At 36.5% G+C, this 23782-nt stretch overlaps 1 protein-coding gene and 1 pseudogene across 2 annotated transcripts in view; both read left to right on the top strand.

Annotated features, from left to right (window-relative positions):
* Positions 1-4498: 4498 nt before the first annotated feature.
* LOC103266246 (WD repeat-containing protein 64-like) overlaps positions 4499-23782 on the top strand; it is a 41850-nt gene continuing 22566 nt past the window's right edge. Inside the window, exons 1-7 of the mRNA XM_008063864.1 lie at positions 4499-4625; positions 8187-8288; positions 9536-9605; positions 10881-10917; positions 11766-11905; positions 14605-14710; positions 21269-21327. Coding sequence (XP_008062055.1) covers positions 11783-11905; positions 14605-14710; positions 21269-21327 — 288 coding nt within the window. The 5' untranslated portion in view covers positions 4499-4625; positions 8187-8288; positions 9536-9605; positions 10881-10917; positions 11766-11782. The remainder of the gene's footprint in view (positions 4626-8186; positions 8289-9535; positions 9606-10880; positions 10918-11765; positions 11906-14604; positions 14711-21268; positions 21328-23782) is intronic.
* Positions 12608-13570, top strand: LOC103266245 (annotated as a pseudogene). Its single transcript, XR_504688.1, has one exon. The product of XR_504688.1 is annotated as an ADP/ATP translocase 2 pseudogene (transcript).

The raw sequence follows: 23782 nt of genomic DNA on the forward strand, positions 1-23782 counted from the left end.
ATTTTTTTTTTTTTTTTTATTTGTGTGTGTGTGTGTGTGTGTGTGTGTGTGTTTCTTTTTGCATAATCTGTATGCTCCGCTAACTCTGCTTGCCTGTACTTTTGTGATGGGTATGATCATTCTTTTGTTTCTGTGTTGAACACCTTCTTAAGCATTTCCTGAAGGACTGGTCTAGAGGTAGCATATTATCTTAGGGATTGGATTTTAATTCTCCATCACTGATGAACCTTGGCTTGGCAGAGTCTTGGATGAAATTGCTTATCTTTGATAACATTACAACTGAGACTTCAGTTCCTTTTGTCTTGTAGTGTTTCTGAAGATATGTCTGGAGAAATTCTGATAGATCTTCCCCATAGGTTATCTGATCCTTCTCTCCTGATGACTTCAGGATTTGTTTTCATGCTTACTTTGTGGAGGTGGATTACTATGTGTCTTGGGAATGGTCTCTTCATGTGATACCTTGCAAGAGGGTTCTCTGAGTCTCTTGTGCTTGAATGGTCACCTCTCTAGGGAGATGTCCGAAGATTTATTGGATAACTTCTTGGAATACTTGTTTCATGGTGTCCTCAGTTTCCCTTTCTGCTTCGGGATACCAATCAGGCATAAATTATCTTCTTGACATAGTCCCATGTTTCTTGGAGGTTTTGCTCATTCTTTTTGAGTCTCTTTTCTATGGATTTGATAGGCTGAGTTAGTTCCATATTTTAGTCTGTAAGCTCTGAGATTCTTTCCTCTGCCTGATTGATCCTGTTCCCTATGCTTGTTATTATGTTTTTAAATTCCAGGATGAAGTTCTTCATTTTCAGTATTTCAGAATGAGCCTTTCTGAAATAAGCCAAATCTACTTCCTGCATGACTTGGGTGAGTTTTGCTTCTATTTTCTAGTGACTCTCCTTATTCATTTTAGCTATCCAATCTCTGAGTTCTGTGACTGCCATTCTGTGGGGCTTCCATTGTTTGTTCACTAATAGCTGCTTTTTCTTTAAAACTATTAGGGTTTCCTGTGTTTATTCATGAAAAACAACTCTTCCCTCTTTATCTTTCTTCCTTGGTTTTGTTGTTTTGAAGCTAGTTAATATCTTTCTGCTCTAGGGCCTTTTCTGTTGTTCAATATAGATCACTCAGTGACAGAAAGACATTCACTTCTGTTCCAGGCTTTTCTGCTGCAGAGTTTTTCCCACAATTAGTCTGGTGGGGCTGGTTTTCAGCCCCCATTGCAAGTACTCTGTGGGGAATGGGTGGGGCCATGGGTCCCCTGTTTGCTATTTGCAGTTTTCAGCCCAGAAGACTTCCTGCAAGGATGGACTTCAGGTGCTTTCTGTTTCATTCCCTCACCATTCAAGTCCATGCTCAGCACCTGAAAGAGACTAAGCTCCCTCCCATGAGGGGAGAGGAGAAGGGGAATATACTCTGTGGGTGCTCAGAGCTGGCAGGAGATCCGCCCCGATCTGGGGCAGGGGTTGGATGCCAGATATTGGTGGTGGATACCAGCCAAGTATAATCTGTAGGTGAGTTTTCCCAGCCTAGGAGCTGGCCATTGGGCTCTGCTGGCAGAAGGCATACACTTGGAGGCTGTCTGAGTGTGGGATTGTTTCCTGTTCCACTTGGGCTCTGGTTCCCAGCTTCTGTGCCCTGACCAGGACTCCTCTTACTTGGGACCAATGATTTGTGTGTGTTTGGGAGGGGATAATCGACCCAGAGTATGTCAAAATCACTTACTCCTTCTTGCACACAGGGCAGGGCTTCAGTTCCTATGTGAACCTATTGCACTGTGGAGGATGGGGCACATGGAATCCAGTGTCTGCCCCCTGAAACTCTGCTTTCTGCTGTCTATGTGTTTAAAGAGACCTCTGCTGGGTTCAGGGTGCTTCACCCATCCAACACTGTTCAGGGTGCCTGCTTCTATTGACTGTTGAGTGCCTACACTCTGCCTTGATCAGTGAGAGAGGCATCAGTCTACTGCTCCATTGTGGCCATTGGGGATCCCTCTCCTATCATTTTTTCCATAAGACAGAGAGATACTGTATTATTTTTCCTCATATTGAAACAAATGACAATTTAGAACTAGTTTCTAAACTTGCTACCTTAAATAATAAGTAGGTTTTACGATTAGTTAAAAGAACTTTGAAATCAATATATGCAGTGACTATGTCACAATCACATTATCATGTAGTGTACACAAAAGATAGAATAAAATGTATCTCCTCCTATAGTAATTTTAGCATACTTTCCTTCTCAGCCTTCCTTCTCAACTTTATACATCTTTGGAAACATTCAGTTCAGTTATATATATTTAATATATTAGACCTTATTTATAACCAATAAAAACAGAAAGAAGATGAATGCATAGTGAGTCAGAACCAGGCAGTTGGAAAATAATTGCATGGGTAGCAAAAAGACAATTTCTTCAAATAAAATTGTAATAAATTATAGACTAAATTATTGAACTTCAATAAAGTGTCTTTTAGAATTTTAACACAAGTGTAAGTCACCTCTGATTTTGAAAGCTTATTTTTTTGTATTTATCATAATTAGCACCATAGTACTTCCTTTTTGCCACATACTTTACAATTACTCCATAGATTGAACGTTTGCAAAAGTCAGTTAGGAAAATAATTGGATTCTGCATGGAAATTCTTACCTTAAAACTCTTTTATTTATGAAGGCTTCTTTAATGAATACCTAAAATGTATCAAGCCCTGTACTTAGTGCCGGGAATGCCAAGATTAATGAGGTATCTTACCTGTACGAAAGAAGTATAGCAAAGAATTTAGAAGTCTGGGGATAAGGGAAGGGTCCTGAAGCAGATAATTGCTATATTAGATTTAAAGAATTATCAGGAATTAACTTGGTCTAGGTAGGGAGTTTCTGGAGGGAAGTGAAAAGACAAAGTGAATCCCAAGTAGAGAAGATAACGTGAGCAAAGTCATGGAGGTAGGACACTGCATGGTTTGCAAAGGATAACAACAAGAATTTCAGTGTGGCTGGAGTGAAATTGTGACTGGTAAAAGATGGAGATGAACCAGTAAGTAGAAACCAGACCACACTTACAATAATAAGGAGCTTCAGTATCCTACAAGAAATGGAAACCATTGAAGAACTTTAAATGAGATATGACATAATCAGATTTGTGTTGTGAGTAGTTTAGCTTTGATGCTCCTTGGATGACAGATTTTAATGGGACAGATGAAAGGCAGAAAATTTAGGCAGTAGCTACTGTTTTAGTTAAAAGGTATAAGGTCATAACAGTGAGGATGAGGAAGGAAAGGTTTCATAAAACATTTATGCCGTAGAAGTAGCAGAACTGGCACTTGAATAATTAATAATCGAGGCCATGCAGTTGAGAGAAGTGGGTACTGAGAAAAAGGATGGAATCAAGGACACCCTCAGAATTTCTAACTTTAATGATGGATTGAGAAGTAGTGTTACTCAGTGAGGTAAAAATAGAACCCACATGCTTAAGAAGATGATGAGTTAGACATACTGACTTTGAGATACCTGTAAAATGTCTAAATAATTAAATATGCAAGCCTGAAGCTTGTGGGAAAGGACTAGATTATTAGGTCGTTAACATTGAGATGATTACTAAGATATAAGGAGAAGATATTTCTCAGAAAGATAGAGTTGGAAAAAGAAAAAAGCAAACAAGGTGAGGATAAACCCTAAGTCTATTAATATTTAAAGCTTTGGCAAACGATACTAATCAGGAATCAGAAAAGAAGGGATCATAGGGACATAAATAAACCCAGAAAAGCCTAGTGTTGAGGATGTCAAGAGAGTAAGGAGTTTGAGGAAGAAGAGAATAATGGAGAGTGGCAATTGAGAGTAGTAACTGACCTCTAATCTTATTCAGAGGTCACTCTTCTATGCCCCCAACAAGTCATATGCATGTCTTTGATATTCACTTTCAAATTGCATAGTAATCAACACTTTGTCTGAGTACTTTATGTTGTTGTATTTTGTTTGTTTTATTTTTGTTTTTTTGAGTTGGAGTCTCACTTTGTTGCCCAAGCTAGAACACAATTGAAAAATATCCAATAGAGCAGGAAATAGGAAGTCAACTTCCAATAGGAAGCCAGTGATAAATAGGGAAAACTTCCACAGAGTGATATGGAGTGGAAGCCAGACAACGAGAGCTGGCTAGTGAAAGGAAAGTCAGCAAGTAGGAGCAGCTAACTTAGAATATTATTTCAAAAAAGGAAGGAAAAAGAAAGATGGGAAGGCAGTCTAATGGTTGGTAAGGAAGCATAAAGCAGAGCTAACAAAATCAATAAAGAGGGAGGGTATATTTTTGTTGTTTTAATGAATTCTGCAAGTTTCATTTCATGACAGAGAATAGATTTTACTAAGTTTCGTGCTCTAGGATTAAAAAGTATATAATATGACATTTTGTCTTAAGTTCATGCCAATTACAAAGTATGCTCGGAGCATTTGTACTGTGGTTAGATATTGTATTCATGATGGTCAGATGAGTCTGTTTCCTTTTTTCTCCAGAATCCTGCTATCAGTATTGAAGTGACCTGCATTGATTTATTACAAGTAGAAGGACATAATTTGATAGCTGCTGGAACCTTGAATGGTGTGATCATCTTATGGAATTTTGTAACATCTTGTGTCAAAGAAGTGTAAGTTGTGTCTTTTCCTTAAAAAAATGTAAAAATTGTACTACAGAAGAGCCAAAGTAACATGCAGTACTCGAAAAGAAAAAAAAAGAGCAATAAGTAAAAGTGGTGGTCAGGTGCAGTGGCTCATGCCTATAATCTCAGCACTTTGGAAGACTGAGGTGGGAGGATTGCTTGAGCCCAGGAGTTCAAGACCAGCCTAATCAACATAGTAAGAGATCATCTCTACAAAACAACAAAAAGTTAGCCAGGTAAGGTAGTGCACACTTGTAGTCTCAGCTACTTGGGACACTAAGGTGGAAGGATCTCCTGAGCCCAGGAGGTCAAAGCAGCGGTGAGCCCTAATCGTGCCACTGCATTCCAGCCTGGGTAACAGAGTGTGAGATGCCACTTAAAAAAAAAAAAAAAAAGGAAGGATGGTGTTAGCTCTCAAGGGAGACTTCCCTGGAGGTTATATGCCTGAAGACACTATGTTGTAAGTGTCTAATTCCAAGAATGATATGAACAAGGTGAATCTTAAGTATCTGTATTCCTAAGAGCTTTGACCCTTACTCTTCTCACACTAGTATACACTTTTTGGGTATGATCTTGTCCAAATTTATGATCTTCACAAATACTTAAAATACTCAATAAGCCGGGCTCGGTGGCTCAGCCTGTAATCCCTCGCCTTTGGGAAGCTGAGGTGAGTGGATTGCCTGAGCCCGCGGGTTTGAGACCCGCCTGGGCAGCGAGACCTCATCTCTACAATAAATCAAAAGTCAGCCAGGGCGTGGTAGCGCACGCCTGTAATTCCAGCTACTCGGAAGGCTGAGGCGGAAGGATCGCCGGAGCCCAGCAGGTCGAGGCTGCGGTGGCTGGGAGTGGCCACTGCACTCCAGTCTGGGCGACAGAGTGAGACTCCAACTCAAAAAAAAAGAAAAAAAAAAATTACTCAATAATTTCAAACGCTAATCTTCAAATACACAATCCAACCACCTACAGCCAACTTCCATTGAGTTTGCTACCAAGACATTTAAGGTCCCACCTGCATAAAACTTCTTGCCAACCTACCCTTCCTAAACTTCTTTTCTTCCTATATTCCCCACTTCCACCTGTTCAGTCACCAAAGTCAAATGGTGAGAGGCATCTCATTGGCTTTTCCTTCTCATTTACCACCCCAACAAATCCAATTATTACAAGGGCCCATGTGGCAGATACAATTCTACATCTCAACAAATTAGATTTGTCTTGTACCATAGCCAAAATCTTTACCCTCCCCCTGCCAACCATTTCTAACTGTTCTCGGCATTGGTTGCAAAGGAACTAATGTAACATTGAATTACTTGGATGGAAGGATTGTAAATAACAAGCTCTTCCCAGTTGTATAACTAGAATGTGTGCAAGGGCCATGTGTGAAAACGCTATATCGAGGGAGTTTGTAAAAACTTACTTTGATATACAAGATGGCCAAAAAGATTAACCAAAAAATGAAAATAAGATCAAGGGCCAAGCTCATGCCTGTAATCCCAGCACTTTGGGAGACCAAGATGGGAGGACTGTCAGGCCCAGGAGCTCAAGACCAGTCTAGATAACATAGCAAGACCTCATCTCTAGAAAAAAAAAATAGCCAGGTAGTCCGGTAGTCCCAGCTACTCAGGAGGTTGAGGTGAAAGGCTCACCTGAACTCTGGAGGTCCAGGATGCAGTGAGCCATGAGCGTGACACTGCACTCAAACCTGGGTGACAGAGTGAGACCCTGACTCAAAAACAAAAAAGAAAGAAATGTTTTCTATGGATTTGGGGGAAGATAAGCTATATATACATATATAGGGAAGAACCAAAGTGGGGGGGAGAGAGAGAGAGAGAGAGAGAGAGAGAGAAGAGAGAGTTGGAAAGGATACAGAAAAGAAAAGGGAAATACAGAACTCTCTGCCTCTCTATTTACAATATCTTACATACTCCTAGAGTACTTGGACCCCATGCCCCTTCCCGTCTAGGTCTAAGTTATTACTTTTAACAAACCTTTGAGAATCAGTAATCCTTTCTTGTTTGGACTCTTGGTTTATTCTCTATGAATCTTTAGTAGAAATAGCTGTTTCTGTAGATCCTTCTCTCTGCACCTCACCCCATATCCTCCTGGATCCTGCCCCTAGAATTCCTGTCCTCCTTCTGTTCCTTCTCTTCAACCCTTGTCCTGAGGCTTTTCTCACAGACTGTATACTGGTCATTTGATGTATATGCACTGCACACTTCCTCACCCTCTTGTTAATGCAGTTCTTACACTATGTCAGCTTATGTATGACTCACTATAAGAAGGGAAAGCAGATAGACTAAAAAGACCATAGTCTTGATCCCATAACCTAAAGAGGGGACAACTCTCCTGAGAATAACCCCAATTGAAAAGTGGACAACTCCTTTATTGAAGTGCCAGACATTCCGCCAAGAGATGCATGCAAATTCAACACCCAATCAGAAAAACAGTTAACCATAGTGGATCATACATAGTGTCTCTTTTCTATAAGCAGATGATTATGCAAAAACAATTGATTTAGAATCACTGCAGGATTTTTCAAAACATATAATTTAGCACAGAAGCGTGTAAGGTAATTGAGACCCAGCTTTAAAGGTTCTAGAATTGAAAATAGTTTCATATTCATGGCAGAGGCCATTTCAATGTCTACCTCAAAGTCTGCCTAATACCCCTACACCAAAAAAGGAGAAAAAACCCTTCTCTTTCTATTCTAAGCCACATGTTTTTTGGATCCCAAACTTATCATTCTTGAAGTTAATACTTCACTTCCCCATTTAGCTCATCTGCAAAACAGAATATCTGGTTTTTTTAAAAAAATGAAACAACAAGTCATCAAGCTCACAGAGTTCTCTTTTGAGTTTCACTTTTCAGGAAATTCCTTCATCATTTATCAGGTCAAATTAGCAGAAGTCATTTCCACTAGAGAAAATGGGGTACTTTGCTATAAGGTCTATTTGCTATAAGGAATGTTAAACGTGGCTTTATGAGCCAAGCACGAAGTGTAATTGCAGGTGTTAGGGATGGTTGCTCTTTCCCAGGAAACTGCCTAGGAAGGTGTATGGTTCCTTGTAATCTGGGACAACAGGAGACTGGAGCAGCAAGAGCAGTGCAATCACTGGATGACCTGTTTGTCACTCGATTATAAGCTCCTTGGAGGTAATGACCATATTTCGTTCAAAGTTGTCATTCCACTTGTTCAAAGAGTAGAATTCTATTCTTTAAACTATATGAAACCTCCAGGAGGTTCCTCCACAGAATTTCATAAGCCCATTCTCTGACCATTCTTTATAACATGTCCATTACTGGTTCAGAAGCCTTTTAACTCAACTAACTCTAGACCAGTTAGTTGAGTTAAAAGACTTCTCAAAGAATGGTCATGTTATAAAGAATCTTACTAAGGAAGATATGTTCAAACGCTCCTCCTCTGGGTTTTCTTCATGCTCAATGGCATCTAAATGTGAGGAATTGATTAGTCCTTCAGGAAATATGTAATCTAGGTACTGTAAGCTACCTAATCTGTGAGTTTTTATCATGTAAACCTATACCTATTTCCAGGTACCGACCTGAAGATTGCTCCACTGGGGATCCTGACTTGGATCCCAAGCGCTTTAGAATTAATGACATACTGTTCCTCTTTCGCACCCCTGAATGTGCAAGGTAACTCAAATAAGTGTGGATGCTATAAAAACAATGATCTTCCTTCCCACATTAAGGAAGAGATAGCTGAAGTAAGACATAAACTGGGCCGACGACTTGACTTCAGCTGTCTTTTTGTAGGTGGGGTAGTCATGAGGATAACCTCACAGTACCCTTTACAACTGTAGCAGAAAATGCTCACTTGGCCATATTTTTAGGCAAAATCGAACACTGCAAGCACTGATGTGAAGCAGAAGGAAGGACTTGCACAGCAAGTATGGAAGATCATTTGGCAGGAGATCTCACATACCATTTACTGTAACTGAGCAATCTCCATCCATGTCTGAGGGAGCAGGGGACTGTTTTTTAAGTACTTAAGAAAAAGCATTTTTTCCGATTAATATTAGCTTGAGAGTGCTGTTTTGCAGGCGATATGCAATGTCAGATATATCACACAAACAAAGAACTGAATACCACATCTCACTCATAAGCGGGCCCTGAACAATGATCATCGCACTATAAGAAAGGGATTGGCAGTAACGAGACACTGCCAGGGGAGGGAGGGGCACACCTCATCACTAAGGGTACCTGATCTCAAACCAGGTGAAGGGGGGACCAAAGGGAGGCCCAAACTTTACCAGCACAACGGCCATTTGTATACCTACTCCTGAGTTGTATTCCACATCTGTAAAATAAAACAAAAATATTTTTAAAATAAAAGATAAAAGTTTCTGTGCTAGTTTTGGGTTACCCAGACAAAACATTTTTCCTACTCCTTGGCTTGAAATTTCATCCTATTTCTAGAATGTTTTGAGGACTGGTTTACATGATCTACATCAGCACCCCACACCACTTTTCAGTTCAGTTCAGCAGAGCCCTGCAGAGACAGGATCAGGCCAGAAGAGCAGGCCTATAGAGCAGGAAGTTAGCCAGGTTTGTAAAATCCTGCGCTGCCACCCTACTCCCTGCCATTTCATTGTAAGAGCCTCTAGGACTAAATCCAGCCTTAGCAGTGGGATGTGCTAGACTTTTAACTTCCAGGCCCAAACAGCAATAAACTTTATTTGCTGAGGCTCCACAAAAGTCTCCTCCAACACCATATTGATGAACATTTTCTATACAAAATATAGGGTGCACTTTGTTTCACAAATGAATGACTCAGGGTCCATAGACGATAAAAGAACCAATCAACTGAAATTAAAGCAGAGAAGAGCACCCTTTGAATATGAATATCTTTTCATCTTTGGGCTTTCTCCCTCTCCTTGTAGGAGATCAAGTCAGGATTCCATATGCTCTTCTTCCCAGTGTGACTCAAGCAAGGGTCCACAGAGTAGCAAGGTAAGTAAGACACAGCGAGAGTATCTCTTTCTCTCACACTCAGTGTCAATGTTGTTTTAAAAATAATGATCAAGGCCAGGCACAGTGCTTCATGCCTATAATCCCAGCACTTTTGGAGGCCGAGGTAAGGGGATTGCCTGAGCCCACAAGTTTGAGACCAGCCTGGGCAACTTGGCGAGACCTAGTCTCTACAATAAATTAAAAAATTAGCCGGGCGAGGTGGCACATGCCTGCAGTTCCAGCTACTTGGAAAACTGAGGCAGAAGGATTGCTTGAACCCAGCAGGTAAAGGCTGCAGTGGCCAGGAGCGTGCCACTGTTATCCAGCCTGGGTAACAGAGTGAGACTCCTACTCAAAAAAAATAATAAATAAAAATAAGAAATAGTGATCATGAGCATTTGAGCCCTGCCTTTGCTAGAAAGAAAAGGTGAAAAAATTCTGTGTGTATACATCTACATATAAAAACTTTTTTGTTTTATCAAAACATCAATGTCTAAATTGTTTTCTTCAATCTTTTTCCTCTTTTTTCAAAGCTTTTACATCTGTGAATAACCAATACATGATCATGAATAAAACAAATTATGCACATTATTTTCACATTTGTAAAATAATAAAGTAATTTTAGACTATCTCTTGCTAATAAGTATTATACATATTTCCCAAGAAGAAGAAGAAAGCAGGTATTGTAACTACATTGCAACATATAATGTAATGCAATGTTTTGAACTGTTCTCAGTTCCAATTTTATATATTTTTACACAGTACATTTCTAGTTAGGATTTTGGCTGAAGGAAAGTTTTCACTGTGAAAACTATTTTCAAATTTCATGGTGGAAAGAATAAACTTAGTGAACATAAAAACCAGACCAACTTGTACTTGAATCCGAGTCCCCCAATTATTATCTAATTAGCGTCAGCAGTGTCACTTAATCTGAGTTTCTATGTCCTCATCAGTAAAAAGGGAAAAATAAACACTAGGTTGCATGGTTGTCAATAGAATGAAAGATCATGTACACTAAGAACTGGACATGCATTTGACTTTTAATTACTCTAATTGTTATACTGAACTTTAGCCACTAGAAAAATGTTGTTATGGATTCTCTATTTTTGGACATGAAAATCTCTGCAATACAGTTTACAAAAAACAAATTTTAAAGTAATTTAAAAATTAATGCTTAGAAATGCAAATTCAGCTGTTTGGAGAATTTATGCATCCAGTATATCTCATTTCCTTACAATGTCATTAATTATTTTTCCTTTTTCTCCTCTAATTCAGGGAAGCAAGCAAAGCATACCTGACAGTGAGGTTAAAGGTTGGTATGGATCTCTCTTCTTTATAATAAAACAACTTATTTGCAACAAGGGGTTTAAGTGACAGAAATCTTTTAATGACTGTATGCTCTTTTTGTGATCAAATGTTGAGATGCTATAGGATTCAGTAGTCCAAGAGGCAGAATTTTCATTATGATGATGCCTTCTTAAATACCCATAGTAAGTTTTAAGAATCCAAAATGTTACTGAGTTTCTTAGTCGCCAGTCCATTTTTCCAGTATTGGATTTATAAACCATTCTAGTTGTGTAAGACTTATGGATAAGCATCTAGTTTTAGATGTTATATACGGTATAGAGACTTTTGCAATACATCTAAAAGTAGGCTCTTAAAATTTTTCCAGTGATCCAGGATTCAATTTTTCAAATTTGAAGTCTCACTCTGTCGCCCAGACTGGAGTATAGTGACACAGTCATGGCTACTGCGGCCTCCACCTGCTAGGCTCAGGCGATCCTTCCACTTCAGTCTTCCAAGTACCTGGAACCACAAGCGTGCCACCACACCCGACTACTTTTTTTGGCTTATTGTAGAGATGAGGTCTCGCCAAGTTGTGCAGGCTGGTTTCAAGACCCTGGGCTCAGGCAATCCCCTCGTCTCTGCCTCCCAAGTGCTGGGATTACAGGCATGAGCCACTGCACCCAGCTAGAATTCCATTTTTTAATGCCTTTTTTTCCCCTACCCTGATTGAAGTTCTCTGGGGTTAAAAAAAAATTGTAGCAAAAGAATGCATTGTTTTTGCTGTTTTCCTGCCTGCCTCCTCTTTAGCTTTCCAGATAATTTGGAATTCCAAGTATTGTCAATTTCATGGTGGTTCATCACTTTCTCCAATAGGTGAACAAACAGATGTCATGGTGGGAGAGCAACGGCCAGTGGACAAAAAGCAACTCAGAGATAACAACCTACCAGAAACTCAGCCACCTATCCTTGTCACCGCTCATGAGGACGGACACCTCCGCTTGTGGACTCTAGAGGTGATGGAGCCCAGTAATTCTGAAATTAGGAAAGAATGAGAAGATAAATAGAATAATCAGATGAATCTTGGCCTTCTTCCATATGGCATCCAATTCTAATATTTTTCAACCTTCTAGCCAAATTGCTGGTTTTGCAACCTGTGCACTGATAATGCTACTCAAACCGTTCACGAGTCCAGTTTTGTTACTTAAGAGATCAAGTCATCAAAACTGCTAACTTAGCTATTTCAAATCCTTCTTTTAAGTTGAGCTGTTACTATACACCACTACCTAGTTTATTGGACATTTAAATAATATTAAAGGCTATTAATTGTGTATTATAGTAAAAGAATATATTAAGGTTGAAATGTTAAGTATATGGTATATTTTTAGTTCACTAAACTCTAGGAAGAAGGTATTACATCATATTGAATGTCCTTAAGTATTTTACAAAGAAAAAAATAACTTTCACTTACCAGAAGATTTCCAACAACTGATGGTGGGATTAGAGTGGATGATGAAAGGAAGAATCTGGAGTAGCCTGGGAATGATGACAACGAAATCCTTGGAACAGCAGAGGAGTGTCCTCACATGTGTTAAGGCTCCTTCCTACAGCAAAACTCAGAAAACAGCAACAGTTTTGTAGGGCAGATACTGTAATGGGATCCAAAAATAGAGAATAGCATAGTTGTCTGCCAGATAAAACTCCAAGTCTCCCCCAGAGCCCCAGAGTCAAAGCCAGTTCCCAGCCTAGTCCTGTTCCACAGTCTCCTGCCTCCTCTTTCCTTTCAATATGACAGATGCTGCTGTGTCCTTCGCCAAGGACTTTCTGGCAGGTGGAATGGCGGCGGCCATATCCAAGACTGCGGTAGTGCCCATCGAGCTGGTCAAGCTGCTGCTGAAGGTTCAGCATGCCAGGAAGCAAATCACTGCAGATAAGCAATACAAGGGCATTATAGACTGCGTGGTCTGTATCCCCAAGGAGCAGGGAGTCCTGTCCTTCTGGCGTGGTAACCTGGCCAATGTCATCAGCTACTTCCCCACCCAGACTCTCAACTTTGCCTTCAAAGATAAATACAAGCAGATCTTCCTGGGTGGTGTGGACAAGAGGACCCAGTTTTGGCGCTACTTTGCAGGGAATCTGGCATCAGGCAGTGCCGCTGGGGCCACAGCCTTGTGTTTTGTGTACCCTTTTGATTTTGCCCATACCCGTCTAGCAGCTGATGTGGGTAAAGCCGGAGCTGAAAGGGAATTCAGAGGCCTCGGTGACTGCCTGGTTAAGATCTACAAATCTGATAGAATTAAGGGCCTGTACCAAGGCTTTAATGTGAATGTGCAGGGTATTATCATCTACCGAGCTGCCTACTTCCGTATCTATGATACTGCAAAAGGAATGCTTCCAGATCCCAAGAATACTCGCATCATCATCAGCTGGATGATCGCACAGTCTGTCACGGCCGTTGCTGGGTTGACTTCCTATCCATTTGGCACTGTCGTCACTGCATGATGATGCATTCCGGGCACAAAGGAACTGATATCATGTACACAGGCACACTTGACTGCTGGAGAAAGATTGCCCGTGACGAAGGAAGCAGAGCTTTTTTCAAGGGTGCATGGTCCAACGTTCTCAGAGGCATCGGTGGTGCTTTTGTGCTTGTCTTGTACGATGAAATCAAGTACACATAAGTTATTTCCCAGTTTTCCCCCTGTGAACAGGCATGTTGTGTTATGTAACATAGTTTGAACATTCTTGACAGACCCATGGCTGTCTATCAATGGCATCTATTTACTGGTTGAAAATGGGAAGCAATAATATTCATTTGACCAGTTTTCTCTTAAAGCCATTTCCATGATGAGGATGATGGGACTCAATTATATTTTTTATTTCAGTCATTCCTGATAAATAACAAGTTTGAAGAAATAAAAAGATTGTAAATACAAAAAAAAACAACAAAACCTCCAAGTCTATCACTAGACCTTAGCTTATTAGAAAAACAGAAAACAAACAAACAAAAAAAACTTCTGGCTTAAAAAGACAAGATAGTCTAACAGTAACTTTCCCTGAGATGATCTTGGTATTACTGCAATGTCTTTTTTTCGGACAGATAAATAAAGAGTGGAAGTAACAGGAGGGGAAGAGATTATATCCAAGTAAAGGCTCAGGAAACTAGCAGCCAATTCAAACTCTTTCTTCTCAACTTATATGTTTATTCTCTAAGTAGGATAAAATGTTTGAAAGTCCTTTCCAGTGCTGGCTTGTACGAAGCACTAAAAAATAGTCTTACACCTCTTATCTTGTATCAATATTCAAAAATAAATACTTCTGAAAAGACCAATATTCAATTTTAAAACAATGGCTATCCACCTTTAAATGTTTGCTTAAAAGGAGAATATATAATTAGAAATAATGTTTGAGAACCTGCGTGAAAAGGGTCACAGAAGGTGCAAAAACAGCCCCTACTATAGAGATATAGTATAATAATCAGAGTCTAGATACTTATAACTAGCAGTTGTCTGTAGCTTCACAATATGGTATTTCATTTCAAGGAAATAAGTCTCTATGGATAGCTTCAAATTATTTGTACTACAAAGAAGAGAATCATGTTTCAGAAGTAAAGGTAACTCTTGAGATGTATTATTTATTGAAAAAATCATTTTAAATATTAAGATTTTATAAAATGTATTATTATAGAAAAAGCCTTATTTGTCTTATATTTTAGGGAAGACTACTGAAAGATATGCTACCTTTCACAAAACATTCCGCCATTTCTCTGACATCGCTGTATACTGATTCATGTACCAGGATACTACTGGCTGGAAATGTGGGTGAGTCATTACTCTTACTCATATATATTCAGTCACAGGCAACTTAAAAACCTACATGTTATAAAAATGGCTTTAGAAAAAATACATGGTATTTGTTGAGACAAAAGAATGACTAAGAGGTATGCACAAGCATGAGAGAGTTTTATGAATAACCTGCTGAATAAATAGAAGAATAAATAAATGTCAGGAGAACCCATTTCATTCATAGCTCTTTATTTAGAGTAAGGCATTCTATTCTTCCATCATTAAAATGAACGTATTTCTGTTCCCATATCTCACATTTTTGAGAAGAATAAAAAGTTTTAATTTTTAATGTCGAAGGTTATGTGGCATTCATCTTCACTAATAAAAACAGTAGGAAGAATAGGAAGAAAATGGATTATTTGTTCTCAGTAGGGGACTTCATGTTATATTTGTTACAATTAATACTATTGGTCTTAATTCTTTCATCTGATATGATTCTTTCTTTAAATTATTCCTTTCTGTTACTTTTCTTCTGTCTTTTGAATTTTATTTTTATATCTCCCATATTTTGAAGGATTATGTGAGTATGCAGATATAAAAATCAGTTTCTAACTTTTCTAATGTTTTAAGTTTTTCAAAACAACCAATCTTTTAGAATCAGAATAAAACAACATCTTTACAGTTAAAACAGAAAAGTTAGCTCACTTTCTTTCCCTTTTCTCCATACCCACCCCTTTGCTGATTGCTGTTTGCAAATGTCAGCTTGAGATTTCTATCCATATTAGATCTGCTATTACATTAAACTTAAATTTTTTTGTTTTCTCTTTTAAGAGCATTTTTCCCGTTTCGAAATTTATTTTATAAAAGTAGCAACAAACCATTTTGTGTTGTCAATTATTTGAGTCTTCTGGACATTATTGAGAGTTACTGTTTATATTTTCATTCAGTATTATCAGTAAATTTGCAACATTTATTTAAAGTTATCTCTATTTTATCTGGTTTTATTGCTTACCGACAGTCTGTCATTTTTATTCTTAACATATTGCCATTTATCTATCAATCTCTGTAATTTATATAGATACCATTTTTATTTAAAACAGAATAGAAGAGAAAACTTAGGAAAATCTTGTTCCGTTTTATGAAAGAATGCTGGCTCATTCTTTCATTAACTTTGCCTGCTATGTGGTTAGCCTTTTCTAACAAAATACATGTGCTAAAATTTGAAACTACAGAATTTCTAGAACATGCCTCTATTAGGGTTATTCCTTTCTTTGCCTCTGCCCAGAACACTTTTCTATTATATAGCCCATTCTTATCCTAAGATTTGTATTTTTTGCCTATGATCCTTGAAAAATAGAATGGGATCCTTAAAAAATTGTTTGGGATCCAATCCATCCTCATCAACATTATAAATTATGTAGACTTCTAGATTCTGGCCTTAGGCATTCTTTTTCTATGCCTTGGTAGATGTTAAAATAACTTCTCTGGAGGTCGCTATCTGGTTATATTTCAATCAGGCATCCTCAAACATCATTAGTTGCGGCTTTTCTTTTTTAATAGGTTTTATTTTTTAGAGCAGTTTTAGGTTCACAGAAAAATTGAGCAGAAGGGACAGAGTTTTCATATTACACCTCTCCCCCTCCCCCTCCAACAAACACACACATCTCCTTCTCTATCAATATCCTGCCCTACAGTGATACTTTTGTTACAATAGATGAAGCTACATTGGCTCACCACTATCACCCAAAGTCCCTAGTTTACATTAGGTCTCACTGTGGATGTTAAACATTTTAAGTTTCAAAAAATTTATGACATGTTTCCACCATTGTAGTATCACCAGAATAGTTTGACTGCCCCCCAAATTCTCTGTTCTGAATATTCGTTCCTCCCTCCCCTCAACCCCTGGCAACCATTTTCTTCATAGTTTATTTCATTTAGTACTATTCAAGTTCCTCGTATGGTTCCATGGCTTGACAGTTCATTTCCTTTTAGCACAGAATAATATTCCACTGGCTAGATGTACCATAGTTCGTTTATTCATCCACCTACTGAAGGACATCTTAGTTGTTTCCAAGTTTTGCCCATATGAATAAAGCTGCTATAAACATCCATGTATAGGTTTTTATGGAGACATGAGTTTTCAACTCCTTAGGATAAATGCAAAAGAGTGTGATTGCTGGATCATATGGCAAGAGTATATTTAGTTTTTTAAGGAACTGTCAAACTGTCTTCCAAAGTGACTGTACCATTCTGCATTCTCATGAGTAATGAATGGCGGTTCCTGTTGTTCCACATCTTCATCAACATTTGGTGTTATCGGTATTCTGGGTTTTGGTCATTCTAATAGGTATGTAGTGGTGCCTTGTTTTAATTTACATTTCCCTAATGACATTTGATGCGAAACATCTTTTCATATGTTTATTTTCCAACTATGTATCTTCTTTGATGAGGTGTTGTTCAGATATTTTGCCCATTTTTCAATCAGGTTACTCATTTTTTTATTGTTGAGTTTTAAGATCCCTTTGTATATTTTGGACAACAGTTCTGTATTAGATAAATCTTCTACACATATTTTCTTCCAACCTGTGGTTGTCTTTTTGTTCTCTTACCAGTGTCTTTCTCAAAGCAGAAGTTTTTTATTTTAATGAAATCAATTTTGTCAATTGTTTCTTTTATGGATAATGCCTTTGGTGTCATATCACTAAACTCAAGGTCATCTAGAATTCCTTCTCTGTTATCTTCTAGAAGTTTTATAGTTTTGCCTTTTAATTCTATGATCCATTTTGAGGTTTTTTTTGTTGTTGTTGTTGTTTTGTAAAGGATGTAAGGTCTGTTTCTAGACTGAGTGTTTTCTCATGAGTGGGTATTGGATTTTGTCAAATGTCTTTAACTGCATTTATTGATAAAATCATGTGATTTTTCTTCTTTATTCTGTTGATGTGATGGATTGCGTCAATTGATCTTCAAATGTTAAATCAGCCTTGTGTATTTAAAATAAACCCCACTTGATCATGGTGTACAATGTTTTTATACTTTCTTGAATTCAATTTGCTATTCTGTTGAGATTTTTGCATCCATGTTTAGAAGAGATATTGGTCTGTAGTAATTTTTGTTATTGTTTCTTGTAATGTCTTTCTCCAGTTTTCATATTAGGATAGGGCTACTCTCCTAAGATGAGTTAAGAAGTATTTCCTCTGCTACTATATTCTGAAAGATACTGTAGAAATTTAGCAAAATTTCTTTCTTAAATGTTTGTTAGTATTCACCAGTAAATCCATCTGGGACTGGTGCTTTCTGTTTGGGAAGATCATTACTTATTGATTCAATTTATCTAATAAATATAGGGCATTTCAGATTGTCTCTCCCTTCTTGTGTGATTTTTGGCAGATTATGTTTATCTCGAATTGGTCCATTTATCAAAATTATGGGCATAAGGTTCATGGCATTTCTTTCTTATCCTTTTAATGTCTATAAGAGCTATAGTAGTATCCTCTTTTCCATTTATGATATTATTACTTGTGTCTTCTCTTTATTTTTGTTAGGTGGCCTGGCTAAAGTTTTATAAATGTTATTGATCTTTTCAAACAATCAGATTTTGGTTTTATTTATTGTCACTATAGATTTTCTGTTTTTTCAACTTTACTGATGTCTACTCTAATTTTCACTAAGCCTCTTTCTCTGCTAACTTTGGATTTAATTTGCTATCTTATTTCTATTTTTCTAAGGTAAAAGCTTAGATTGTTGATTTTGGATATTCCTTCCTTTCTAATATATGCATCAGTGTAATTTTCCACATGAGCACTACTCTTACCTTATCCCATAAATTTCTATAAGTTGTAATTTCATCTTTCTCCAAGTATGAGGGGTTACCCCCCAAAATGGAATTTATTTATTAAAAATTGTGTATTTATTCTTTCATGTTTAAACTTCAATTGCCTTTAAAGTACTCTCTGTTTGATGCAATGCTTCTATCAAGACACTTTTTCCACTGCCCAAAATAGTTTTGAACTCTTCAATTTTGATTCATTTTGGTGCTTCTGCCATTTTTTGTTTCGCCTCTTTCATGTTGGTAGAATGTTTCCCACTGAGTACTTTTTTTTATCCAAGGAAACAAACAAACAAAAAAAGTCTCTTAGGGCAAGACTGAGTCAATAGGGAGGGTAGGGCATGGGGGCGTCATGCCATTTTTGGTCAAAAATTGCTGAAAATTCAGTATGTTGTGGGCAGGTGCACTCGTAAATTATCGATCATAAAATGGGTAATATGTTGAAAAGAATCTCCAAAAAAAATTCACTGACGCCAAATGCAGCGTCTCACAACACTATCTGGTATTCTGATGCCAATGAGTTCCTAGAACACTAACCTGGCAGGGGAAGCCTGTACCACAAGGGGCCCACCCTCCAAAAAGCAATTCATTTTTTGAGGGGGTCTACTTTGTATTTGGAAATTTTCTAATTATCTTTCTGTTACTGATGGCTACTTTAATTCTACTGTGGTCCAAAATAATACATTTTATGATTTCTATTCTTTTAAATTTGCAGAGGTGTGCCCTATGACCCAGAATGTGGTCTGCCTTGGAGAATGTTCCATGTGATCTTAAGAAGAATGTGTATTCTTCTGATGTTGGATGAAGTCATCTATAGATGTTAATTATATTCAGTTAATTGATGATGTTGTTGAGTTTAACTATATCCTTACTGATTTTCTGCCTGCTTGGTCTATTTCTGATAGAAGAATGTTGAAGTCTTTGATTATAATAATGGATTCATCTATTTATCCTTGTAATTGCATCAGTTTTTGTCATATATTTTGTTACTCTGTTGTTAGGGGTATACACATGAAGAATTACTATATCTTATTTGAAAATTGATACTTTTATCATTAGCTAATGCCCCTCTTTATCCCTAATAATTTTTCTTGCTCTGAAGTTTCCCTGTCTGAAATTAATATAGCTATATCTGCTTTCTTTTCATTAGTTAGCATGTTATGTATCTTTTTTCATCCCTCTACTTTTAATCTATATGTATGTATATTTAAAGTAGGTTTCTTGAAGACATGTAGTTAGGTCATGTTTTTGATCCACTCTAGCAAGCTCTTTCTTTTATTTGGTGTATTTAGACCATTGACATGTAAAGTGGTTATTGACGTAGTTGAATTAATATCTACCATATTTGTTACCGTTTTGTGGTTATTGACATAGTTGGATTAATAACTACCATATTTGTTACTGTTTTAAGTTGTTACTGTTTTTATCCTCCACTCTTTTCCCACCTTTTGTGGTTTTAATTAAGCATTTTGTATGACTATATTTTCTCTCCTTTTATAGCATATTAATTATACTTATAAACTTTTTAAAGTGATTGCCTTAGAATTTATAATATATACTTGCAATTAACCCATGTCCATTTTCGCGTGCCATTTTATGGGTAGTACAAGTTATCTATCTATCTATCTATACCAAAGTATTCTTAATTCTTCCCTCCTGACCCTTGCACAATTACTGTCATTCATTTTAAGTATTTAAAAGTTATAATCATCAAATGCAGTGTTAATGTTATTATTGTGTACAAACTGTTATCTGTGAGCACAATTAAGAGTTAAAAAAAAATGCCAGACATGGGGGCTCACAACTGCAATCCCAGTACTTGACTTGGGAGACTCACGTGGGCAGATTGTTTGAGCCCAGGAATTCAAGACCAGCCTGGGCAACATAACAAAACCTAGTTCCTACAAAAAATTGCCTGGTTATGGTGGTGTGTACCTGTAGTCTAGGGTTGCCGAGATAGAAAGATCACTCAAAAAAAAAAAGGAGAAGAAAAAGAAAAGGGTTTTTTTGGTCTTAATTTAGTTTTTACCTAATGTTTTTACTTTATTTAAGGAGATGTATGTTTTTGACCTATATCATTTTTCTTCTCTCTGAAGAACTTCTTTTACCATTTCTTATAAAGTAGGTCTACTGGTAGACAAATTCCCTCAGTTTTGTTTATCTGTGAAAGTCTTTTATTTCTCCTTCACTTGTGAAAGCTAATTTTGTAGGGTATAGGATTCTAGTTGAGAGTTATTTTCTCTCATCACTAAGTATTTCACTCCACTATCTTCTTGCTCAATTTTTTCTGATGAGAAATTTGGTGTAATTATTTTTTAATTTTTTCCCACCGGACTTTCTTCAATAATTTTAAAATTTATCTTTGTTTTCCTGCAGTTTTAAGTATGATATGTCCTGGTGTAGTCATCATTGCTTTTTGCTGTCTAGTTTTTATAACTATCATTTGAATTATAGGATGAATATATCTGTAAAAGTTTAGACTCAGTTTAGTAGTGGCATATTTATTTCTATTATCATTTAACCTGATTTCTAGAAGAACTTTAACTCTGAGTGACTAATATAACCTCATTAAAACTTCCTAAGGCAGAACCAAAATAATTACTATATAAATATTTACATGAAATTTCTGCTCTCATTTTTGGTTTTTTTTAATCCTATTTTATTTACCATTACAAATGCCTAAGTTAAAATAACTTGGAAGTTTGGGTAGTATTTATTTAGATAATCCAATATCTAATTGAAGATTCTGATGTTTAAATTTTATACAGAAGGACACATCATCCTTTGCACTATTAGTTCTTTCCTGGATCCACCTCATGATGAAAAGGTAAGAACTTTAGTTTTCCACTTTGATGAATCAGTACATATTTATTGAGCATTTCTCTGTGCTAAACACCACAAAAGAAAGAAATAAAAAACGTCCTACTTTCAAGGCACATATACTATTGAACATTAAGCTATATGACAAATAATAATGGTCTGCTGGTGGAAACAGGTGATGAATAAGTGATTGAGGGAAGGAGGAGAGAGTAAGTCAGCCACTGGTCACTTTTCATCTTCTTTATCTTTTGACTTTTTTGTGAGAATATATATAGCAACCCAGAGTTTAAAGAGTTCATAGATCATCTAGTTCTTCACAGTCAGTTTCTACATATTTTGCATCTTTATAAGACATTGCATAACCTTCCTTGCAAACTTAGTGCAGAACTATTCATGAAATTCTTTCTCATGTCTAGTTTAAATTCTCATTACAATTCAGGCACATTTTATTCTACATTAGGTTAGTGTTATATTAACAACACCAGTCTTATTTTATAAACATTTAAATATGAACTTATTGTGTTTATGCAGACATATAAATACAGAAAGTCCCCTACATACAAACCTTCAAGTTGCAAACTTTCAAAGATGCAAATGTCCATTCATATATCCAGTCACATAAGATAGTTCATGTGTCTGGTGTACACTTCATGTGCTATACTGTAAGATTAAAATATTTTCTTTATTTTTATGTTTTTTAATGTATTATTTGTATGAAAAGTTTTATAAACCTATTACAACACAGTACTATATAGCCAATTGTGTTAGTTGGGTACCTAGGCCAACTTTGTTGGATTTGCAAACCAATTGGACTTACAAACATGCTCTTGGAATGGAACTCATTCTTCTGTATGGGACTTACTGTGTATCTACATATATTACAGATGAAATCCCAACATAAAGATTGCACCAAGGAAAGACTATTTTAACATAACCTTATTTTCCTTTAAGTTAATACTTGAGATCCAAATGCTAAATATTAACTTAAATAGTAATGCTTTATTTTTGGATTACAGAGATTAACATATGGATATACTGATTATTGATGTGACTCCTTGCAGAGTGTCTTAGAAAAGTTACTGTTTCAAATATTATTTCATTAGATCAATGGGATTTTCTTTTGGTTTCAAAGAATCCATTCTAGCTTTTATATAGTTTGGGTATTCAACTTTAGTCTATCTTCACCTTGCAAGGGGTAAATCAGAGAATGACTTGCCTAGGAGTACATAGACAGTTAATGATAGATTCAAGGCCAGAACCAGGGTTTTTTTTTCTCTAATTCAGTACTCTTCCCATACATAACACTTATGATATCAAATGGAAAGCAATAAGGTTCAAACAACTTGTGAAACACTAAGTTTCATTTACCAAAAGCTATAAATTGACAATGATCAAAAATACTGAAAGCTGGAAAAAAACAAGTCAGATGCTTGAACCATGTATAGGTGAAAGTTTATCTTATTATTTTCTCCTTCTGGGAATGATTATTAATATTGTATTTTTAACTTAAATAGGTAAGAATATCATTTAAAGCCTACAGTTTTGCAAATAGGCTTTCTATAAACTAGCAACCAAGATATTTCAAATTTTCCAAAGAAAAAATTGTCCAAACAAAGTTATTAAATTATCCTGAGTTACAATAATAGTGGAAATGATTTTAAAGCATTTTTACCAATTTGAAGATAATCTATGTTAATAATGTATTTTAAATTCTTCCATATTCAATCTCATTTCAACCTTTTCAGTACTTGGGCAATGTTATTAACTAGTTTGAACATGGCTCCTATTTATAAATATACAACAGAACCATGGAACCTGGTTATAAAATGTCACAGTATTACTAAACTAGTAGGTACTAATATATTCAATCAGCTCCAACTATAGATTGCTACTGTAATGAAAACCTAATATGTCAGTCTAGAACCAGAAGTTGATCTTGTTATCTGCCAACATTACTGTTAAAAAGAAACTCTAGGAGATAAAAATAGATTCTAAGGATAGGATAGTCAAAACCTCTCCACAGAAAGAGAACCACACATATGATTATACATAACACATTCAGAAAAACAGTCATAGTACCTAATTGCAGATTGTAATACACTAAGGGATCATAAAAGGAATTAAATGTGCTTTCTTTGTAGAAAAAAAAAAAAAGTGCAATAGAATAGAAAAGATAATATTGGTGTGCATTTCACATAGTAAGGTAAATATCTTTTTGTGAAACTATATTTTTGTGAAACTTCAGATACATGTGCAGATGTATGTACAAGGGAGAATCCAAAAAACCCCAGAATTTATTTATAAAAAATTGTGTATTTATTCTTACATGTTTAAACTTGTCACCTTCAAAGTACTTTCAACTTGATGCAATACGTCTATTGAAATACTTTTTTACACTGCTGAAAACAGTTTTTGAATTCATCAATTTTGATGCCTTTTTGTGTTTCGGCCATTTTCTGTTT

This window comes from Carlito syrichta, unplaced genomic scaffold, assembly GCF_000164805.1.
Source record: "Carlito syrichta isolate Samal-C Ts95f unplaced genomic scaffold, Tarsius_syrichta-2.0.1 Scaffold307108, whole genome shotgun sequence".
NCBI classification, from domain to species: Eukaryota; Metazoa; Chordata; class Mammalia; order Primates; family Tarsiidae; genus Carlito; species Carlito syrichta.